This window comes from Piliocolobus tephrosceles, chromosome 13, assembly GCF_002776525.5.
Source record: "Piliocolobus tephrosceles isolate RC106 chromosome 13, ASM277652v3, whole genome shotgun sequence".
NCBI lineage: Eukaryota > Metazoa > Chordata > Mammalia > Primates > Cercopithecidae > Piliocolobus > Piliocolobus tephrosceles.
In genome coordinates, this window is record NC_045446.1 from 58,917,276 (window position 1) to 58,926,988 (window position 9,713).

Consider the following 9,713-nt stretch of genomic DNA (forward strand, 5'->3'; position numbering starts at 1 on the left):
CTAATCTACATATCAAGACTTTACATACATTACTTAATTAATATTTACAATAAACCTGTAAGATTGATGTTATTTATAACATAAGGAAATCAAGACTGAGAGAGTTTTAGTATCCTGCCAAGGTTTTATTCCTAGAATATGAAATGGACAAAATTTAAACTGTCTGTTTTCCTCCAGTGCTTTCATTTATCTCACTACATTGTGAAATGTTCACCATGCTGTCTTATAATTATAAAGTATAATAAGATACATTTCTTTAAGAAAACAAATCATTAAGACAATGATAGAATTTCTAGAGATATGTCAGAAAGTTATGGATAATAAAGGAAGATTATAAAGTGCTCTGAACATAATCAGTATTCATCTGACACAGGCAATGAGTCCTTTTGAGGGGCGACAGTGGACTTTGAATTTTGAAGGACCAATTCAGATAAAGAAATTTGGAGACAGATTCCACAAAAGGCATAGGTAAGCCTAATGTATACATGTAACTCCAAGAATGCAGGGATGATTAGTAAAACATATATGTAGAAATATATTAACTGTAAGACAAAAGTAATGCACAAAAGATAACTTTTGATAACCTTTTATGCCAGTCTCAAAGTATGATTTTATTCCATGCATTAAATTCACCAAAGGATTTTAATCTTAGGAGTGATATGATGAGATCTGCATTTTAGAAAAAAATCTATGACTTCAGAGTTGAGAGTGAATTGGGAAGGTGTTTATGGAAAAGGCAGAGAGATGTTATGAAATAGTCCAGGTGAGAGAAGTTGGGTGTGAACTAAGGGAGTGATATTGAGGGTTGAGAAGAAGGAGTGGATATAAGAGGGGTTAAAATAAAGTCAATGTGAATTGGTGAATGAATAAAAGGGGATGAGGATTATGAGCAAAGACAGGTGTCAAGTTTTTGGATAGGGTTGTGTAGGTAGCTAGGGATGTAATTCAAAATTATGGCCAAAAAGTAAGTAAAACAAATTTGGGAAAAATAGGTGAATTAATCCAATGTTGAACATGTTGAGGATGTGGTGTACAGATATTCATAAAGCAAATGGAAAAATGAATCTATATTTCAGAAGGATATTTGGGTAAAGAAACATATGTTTGGAAGAAATAAAAGTATATAAACAGTTAAAACCATGGGAATAAATGAAGTCAATTAAGAGATAATTACAGAATAGGGGAGAGAGGAGAGGATGGATCCCTGGAATCAATGACATAATAACATAGAGAAAACGGTGGGACTGAGGTTATGGGGGGAATAACTCTAGAGTACCATGTCATGGAAACAGAGGAAGACTATTTCAAAAACAACAGATTGATTTACCGTGGTCGTTAATGCCAAGAGGCTAATAAAAATAACTCTTTGAAGTTGACAGTTCCAAAATATAAGCAACTGATTAGTAGAGTTTAAGTATCTCTTCAAAAGCAGCTTATGTTTACTCTTATCTCTAAACAAAACCAAGCTTGTATTAATTCAGACATGTGGATGTCTCACCTGTAAAACAACTATTTCCACCAAGGGAGATTTTCTTCCCTGCAGCTAATTTTATTCCCTTCGGTTGCAGGTGAAGTCACTTTATTCTTCTCATGATGATGGCTGCCCGATTTGGACAATGTGATAACGTAGCAGGAATGCAGAAATCATGAATTTGGTTTCTTTTTTCTCTTTCCTCTCCAAGCCATTGATAATACTCCTTATTGATTCAAGCTGGAGGCTACCCCAGCCTTCTTTTTTCCTGATAGGGATTCCGGGTTTAGAGGAAAGCCAGCACTGGATCACACTGTCCCTGGGCATCTTTTACCTCCTTGCTCTAGTGGGCAATGTTACCATTCTCTTCATTATCTTGATGGACCCATCCTTACACCAACCTATGTACCTCTTCCTGTCCATGCTAGCTCCCATTGACGTGGTTCTGGCCTCCTCCACTGCACACAAAGCCCTTGCAGTGCTCCTAGTTCATGCCCATGAGATTGCCTACACCGTCTGCCTGATTCAGATGTTCTTCATCCATGCATTCTCCTCCATGGAGTCGGGGGTACTTGTGGCCATGGCTCTGGATCGCTATGTAGCCATTTGTCACCCCTTGCACCATTCCACGATCCTGCATCCAGGAGTCATAGGCCGCATCAGAATGGCGGTGCTGATGCAGGGATTACTACTCCTCATCCCCTTCCCCATTCTGTTGCAAAAACATCTTCTGCCAAACCACCGTCATAGGCCATGCTTACTGTGAACATATGGCTGTTGTGAAACTTGCCTACTCAGAAATCACAGTCAACCGAGCTTACTGTGGCCTTGCTTGTGATTGGGCTGGATGTCCTGGCCATTGGTGTTTCCTATGCCCACATCCTCCAGGCAGTGCTGAAGGTACCAGGGAGTCAGGCCCGACTTAAGGCCTTTAGCACATGTGGATCTCATGTTTGTGTCATCCTGGTCTTCTATGTCCCTGGAATTTTCTCCTTCCTCACTCACCGCTTTGGTCACCATGTCCATGTTCTTCTGGCCACACTGTATCTCCTCATGCCACCTGAGCTCAATCCTCTTGTCTATGGGGTGAAGACTCGGCAGATCCGCCAGCGAGTGCTCAGGGTGTTTACACAAAAGGACTGATCTGAACATATTCTCATTGTTTCCTTCAGAGGCTCATACTGAGGACACAGCCAGAAGCCTATGACTTGTGTAGATTACATGAATACAGACCATTTTGCAGTGAGTAGTCCTTCTAGTCTTACTAGTGCCATGCTAAAGAACACCCACAGATACTTGGCTTATTGGGATGTACTTGGACACCTGGATTTGTGAATATTTTTGCTGTGTTTTCTTTTGTTCTTGACTTCAACATTTCTCTACTCCTTGTGTCAGTAGGACTTGGGGATAGGAGAAATAGATGATAGCTCTGAATGTGCCATCTTTCTCACCTTTGCCCAGTAGTAGACTGTGGGACACTGTCTGGAATTGTACAGTTCCACCCTTTGGTTGTTTTTAGGTTTAGAGTTTCTTCAAAACCTCTAAGTTAGTGCTGGGACCCCCAGATCATTGGCTCCTGTTAACCAATAGGGTCTCTTTAAAGCAGCTGAGAAAGTCATAATGTAAGAAAATAGCATTTATTGCAGTATGGGTATTACTTATTTATTTAAAACAAGCATAAGTGGAGAAGTTATGGTAATAGGTTCTAGGAATAATAAAATATAATTTCCATTTTCAAGGAAGAAATCTGTCTAGTAAATTTATTTTAAAAGATATCTGTTTATATTTTGTATTTTTAACTTATTTATAGCCATGCTTTGGATAAAGAAGGAATAAGACCAAGTACTGCGTATATGTTTGTTTTATAAATATTCATTAAAAAACCCAAAAGTAACCATATAATTATTAGCATCTAATAATCATTAAATGTGCTGGATTCCAGTGTAGGTAAACATAGCTATAATAAATAAAGCAATAAGTATAGTAGCAGTTATGGACACTTAAAAATGGGTTTCTCTTTTGGAAATAGGGCATGTGGAGTGGTGTCAATTAGATCTTCCATTTCTGTTAATAGGAACTGGGTGAAAAGTTAAAAGACCACTGCTACAATTGATATATTGCAACCTGTTTGTTGATGTTTCCCTAACATCTGGCTTAATTATTTCTGTTCCTAGAAGGTAACACATTTTGTTTAGTCATGGAAGAAGTCAAGTCACTGCTACCTTACCTAGGTAAGATGCTCAGGTGATAAGATTTATTTTGGGATTTCATATTGGTAGGAGGGATAGAGTTAATAGTTGGTTTTTCCAGTTTCTCTTTTCTTAGTAAATTTTACTCATAACTAGTACTCTGTCTTAGAGGCTTAGTATTAGGCCTTTAACTTGGCCGTTGCAAGTAGATGAATTAGGGAGGACTGGTATAAGCTGTTTTTATTGCAGGAGAAATTATACATTCTGATCAGCTTGATTCCCAGTGTAGGGATTAACTCTGGTAAATTGTCCTAGAGAAACTCAGGCTATGATGTGTGACATCTATCGTAGAAACTCTCTGAACCCTAGAAAGTCTAAGCTTCATTTTGGTAGGCTATAATAGGAAGTCATTTGCTTATCTTTCCATTTAGACCACTTGCTGATGCTTGCAGAGTGGATATGATAATAGGATCTCAGGCAGCTTTCTTGGATCACAAGACAGAAATGTGAACTGAAGATGGAAGGATAACAATACAGAAAAGCTTTGTTCCTGACACTGGGCCACCAACCATGACTTGAACCTGAAACAGAAATAAACCTATATCTGGGTGAAACCACCATATTTTGGGGAATCTTTGTTGCAACAGACCAACCTACAGCCTAAAAAGTATACGTTTTTCATCTCAGATCTTCCAAGTGGGATATGTATTCTTTTGCCTGAAGTATATCTTTTAGAATTCCTCTTGTAAAGGTTTGCAGGTTTTGTTTGTTTTAAAATGTCTTTAAAATAAATAAATAAATAAATAAATAAATAAATAAATAAATAATAAAATGTCTTTAATGCAGGGTTCTCTGGTAAGTCATAATTAGGAAATATAAGGGGAACCAGAGGACAAAGAAGAGACTCTTAATTACCTTCTGTTAATTCTAAATCTTTGCATCTCTTCCTACTACCTTATTCCACCTGGACATGAGGCAAGCACAATTATCCAGCCATCTGAAAGACATCTCAAAATCTCATAAATGGAACCTTTGCGGAATATAAAATGCAAAAAGAATGAGTGACTGTTTTCCAGGTTTCTCTCTAAAAAGCAGGTCATAGTCTCTTATACAGGTTAGGCTATGGTATTTAAATACAAAAAAAGAGAGCATTTACTACTATCCTTACATATCCATGAGGCAGGTCCTGAAACAGATTAGAACATGTTTTCCACTTTTGAAACACAATAACCCCATCCATTGCATCCATTGCTCCCAACAATCTCTACCCAACTGTATTAGTGACCCTTCTTCCCATATGGAAAAGCAAGCAAAGGAGAGGAGAAACCGGAGAGAAGAGAGACGTATTTACTCACATATGTCCCCCTTGTGGTGAGAGGAAGAAGAGCCTTCCTCTGTGGAAGCATAAAGTGCAGGGAATGAGTTTTGTTCTAATAGGCAGTATGAGGGAGCCTTCTCATCTTTTGAGTGAGGCAACTTTAGGCTTATTGCTAATGTCACATGGGGGCAGAAAGTCATGGGGAGCAGGCGCAGGAGATTTTTTTTTTTTTTTTTTTTTTTTGGTGTGTGTGCAGGGTCATAGTCTCTTATCAATACAGAATTAAATTGGAAAACATTAACAATAAGATAGCATGAAAATAGTTAAATAATTGGAAACTAAATAAATACATCTCAATAACCCATGGATCAAGTAGGAAATCACAGAGGAAGTTAGAAAATATTTCAAACTGACGGAAAAGCACGTATAGCAAAAGTTGTGAGATGCAACGAAAGAGAAAACAGAGAAAAATTTATACTTTAAATGCCTGTATTAGAAAAGAGTAAAGTTGTAAAATCAATTACCTAAGTTGACAACTTAAGAATTTAGAAAAGGAACAATAAATTAATTCCAAGGTAAACAAGAGTAAGGTATTTATAGTGATGAGGGCAGAATAGAGAAGGGCCAATATGGCTGGCTAGACAGCCAGAAAGAGCTTCTCCCACCAAGAGACAAAACCATCAAGAATACTCACAACACTGTGAGAAGATCTTTGGAATGGAGAAATTGAGAGCAGACTGAGGGAGGTCACAGACTCTGGGCTGAAAGAGGAGGAAGCTGGAAATCCTGCATGGGCTTGCTGAGCACCAGGTCTCATTTCTGGCCTTGAGTGGCTCCTGGGGAAGGGATGAATTGAATAGGCATGATGTGGACCACTCTCTATGGACCTCTGGAATCCTAGCTGCAAGAGACCCCACAACCCCCATGAATATTTGAACTACCAGGGAGAACTGTTTGGAGACATGGAAGGAACAGGACTCCAGTCCATGTGGAGACCAGAGGGTTTGGCATGGGACTGGCTGCAGCAGAGCACAGTCAGAGACACCCAACCGCCAAGACTTGCCATGCTCCTCTAGGTGGCTTTGACCTTGTTGACTGTTGGACCTGTACAGAAGAGGGATATCTTGCCTGTGGGACCAGGCAAGTCTGATCTGAGTGCTGTGCTGTCTGCCAGCCTCTTTCAGGGTCCCAGCATGGCTGCACGTGCTTGCATCACAGCCTCAGTTGCCAAACCAAGGAGCTTACCAGTGGCAAATGCCATAGCTCCTTCACTAGCAGACTCCACCTAATTGTCAGAGCTTTGGCAGAAGCCCCCACCCACCCCTGCTGGCATGCACTCACCTGCCTCCTGCCCCCACTGTTTTGCTAGAGTCATGAAGACATTGACACACCACCATCACCAATGCACACACACAAAACTCAATGTCACCCTACCCCTGCCAACGCACACGTATGCATGGACCCCACCATGCCATTAAACTACCACTGTCATTGCATTGTCACTGCCACCATGCCACCACTCTGCCACTGCCAGCACATGTGCTGCCCTGACACTGCCTTAATAGACATGCAAGTGAGAACTCTCTTGCCTCTTCCCTGATGAAACACCTTTGGCAGCACCCTCCATTGGACTGTGAACACCTTGGCTCCTCCAGTGCAGTAGGTGCTTAACTTAGAGGGGCCAGAGAACAAAGCCATGGGCCTTGTCCCAGCCCCTCAGGGTTACAGCACACAACCCAGGAGTGCTGAGTTGAGCTGTGGTCCCCTGAAAATATCTACACATGAAGATAGTTGATTGAATCCAGCTTGCACCACAGTGAAACCCTCAGGGGCACCAAAGAATATAAAAGCAAAAAGCCTCATCCTAAGGACAAATTCAAATATTAAAGGAACACCAACCAACACAGATGAGGAAAAACCAGCATAAGAACTCTGTCAACTCAAAAAGACAGAGTATCTTCTTACCTCCAAATGACCACCTAGTTCCCAGCAATGGTTCTCAACCAGGCTGAGATGGCTGAAATCTCAGACATAGAATTCAGAATCTGGATGGCAACAAAGATCATAGGGATTCAGGAGGAAGTTGAAACCCACTCCAAGGAATCTAAGGAATCCAGTAAAATGATAGAAGAGCTGAAAGACAAATAGCCATTTTAACAAATAACCAAACTGATTTGATAGAGCTGAAAAACTCACTACAAGAATTTTGTAATACAATTAGAAATACTAACACCAGAATAGACAAACTAAGGAAATAATCTCAGAGCTTGAAGATTACTCTTTGAATCAATTCATTCAGACAAAAATAAGAAAAAAGAATAAAAAGGAATAAACACAACTTTTATTAAATATGCAATTATGTTAAGAGACCAAACCTATGACTGATTTACATCCCTAGAAGAGAAGGAGAGGGAGCAAGCAACTTGGAAAACACATTTGAAAATATTCTCCATGAAAATTTCTCCAACGTCAGTAGAGAGGTTGACATTCAAATTCAGGAAATGCAGAGAACCCCATCTACAAGATGACTATCCTCAAGACACATAGTCATCAGATTCTCCAAGGTTTTCATGAAATAAAATGTATTAAAGACAGCTAGAAAGAAGGGGCAGACCACTTACAAAAGGAAGCCCACCAGATTAACCATGGATCTTTCAGCAAAAACATCACAAACCAAAAGAGACTGGGGACTTATTATCACTATCCTTAAAGAAAAGAAATTCCAATCAAGAACTTCATATCCAGCCAAACTAAGCTTCATAAGAGAAGAAGAAATAAAATCCTTTTTAGACAAGCAAATGATAAGGAAATTTGTTAGCAGCAGACCTGCCTTACAAGAGGTCCTTAAGGAAGTGCTAAGCATGGAAATGAAAGACTGTTGCTGACCACCACTAAAACACACTTAAGTACATATACTATTGGCACTATAAAGCAAGTACGCAATCAAGTCTGCATAACAACCAACTGAAAACATGACAGGATCAAATCTGCATATATTAATATTAACCTTGAGAATAAATGGGGTAAAAACCCTACTTAAAATGTTCAAATTTGTAAGTTGGATAAAGAAGCAAGACCTAACTCTGTTCTGTCTTTAAGAGCTTTGTCTCACATGCAATGATATCCATAGGCTCAAAGCAAAGGAATGGAGAAAAATCTATCAAGCAAATGGAACACAAAAAGGGCAAGTGTTGCTATCTTTATTTCACACAGAACTGACTTTAAACCAACAGGGATCAATGAGGACAAAGATGGGCATTACATAATGATAAAGAGTTCAATTCATTGAGAAGACTCAACTATCCTAATTATGTATGCAGCCAACACTGAGCATTCATAAAAGAAGTCCTTAGAGTCCTATAAAGATACTTAGATAACCACAGAATAGTAATGGGAGACTTCAATACCCCGTTGATAGTATCATACAGATGATTGAGGAAGAAAACTAGCAAAGATCTTCAGGACCTAAACTAAGCACTTGAATAAATGGACCTAAGAGACATCTACAGAACACTCCACCCAACATCCACAGAGTATACATTCTGCTACTCTGCACAGGGTACTAATCTAAAATCAATAACATGCTCACCTATAACCAATTCTCAATAAATTCAACAAAATTGAAATTATACCAACTACATTCTCAGATAACAGCACAACAAAAATAGAAGTCAATACCAAGAAAATCTCTCAAAACCATACAATTACATGGAAAGTAAACAATCTGTTCCCGAATGATTTGGGGTAAATAATGCAATTAAAGCAGAAATCAATAAATTATCTGAAACTAATGAGAACAGAGATATAACATATGAGAATCTCTGGGACACAGCTAAAGCAATGTCAAGAGGAAGGCATATAGTGCCAAATGATCACATCAAAAGTTTAACAACCTAACTTCATACCTAGAGGAACTAGAAAAACAAGAAGAAAACAACTCCAAAACTAGTAGAAGAAAAGAAATAACCAAAACCAGAGGTAAATTGAATGAATTTGAGATGCAAAAAACTATACAAAAGATCAATGAAACCAAAACATTGTTCTGTGAAGGAAAAATTAAGATTGATAAACCACTAACTAGGCTAATCATAAAAAAGGGAATATCCAAATAAACACAATCAGAAACGACAAAGAGGATGCTACTATTGACTCCACAAAAATACAGAAAGTCTTCAGAGACTATTATGAACATCTCTACAGACACAAATGATAAAATCTAGAAAAAATGGATAAATTCCTGGAACATACGACCTTCCAAGATGAAATGAGGAAGAAATTGAAACCCTGTACAGATCAGTATTGAGTTCCAAATTTGACTCAGTCATAAAAAAACCCTAACAACCAGAAAAAGCCGTAGATCATATGGATTCACAAGTGAATTCTTCAAGATGTGTAAAGAAGAGTTGGTACCAATCCCACTGAAACTATTCCAAAGAATTGAGAAGGAAAGACTTCCCAATTTATTCTATGAGGCCAGCATCATTTTGATACCAAAATCTGGCAGAGACACAATTAAAAAAGAAAACTTCAGGTCAATATCCCTAATGAACATAGATGCAAAAATCCTAAAAAACAAACAAACAAACAAACAAACAAACAAACAAAAAACTAGCAAACTAAATCCAGTAGCATATCAAAAAGCTAATCCACCATGATCAGATAGGGTGTATTTCTGTGATGCAAAGTTGGTTCAGCATATACAAATCAATAAATGGGGTTCATCTCACAAACAGAA

The 9,713-nt window shown here is 38.5% G+C and overlaps 1 protein-coding gene across 1 annotated transcript; it reads left to right on the forward strand.

The window, feature by feature from the left end:
* Positions 1-1,646: 1,646 nt before the first annotated feature.
* LOC111528249 (olfactory receptor 52L1) lies at positions 1,647-2,614 on the forward strand. The gene is given in 3 exon segments (XM_023194951.2): positions 1,647-2,194; positions 2,196-2,291; positions 2,293-2,614. Coding segments are annotated over 3 exon segments (966 nt in total).
* Positions 2,615-9,713: the final 7,099 nt, after the last annotated feature.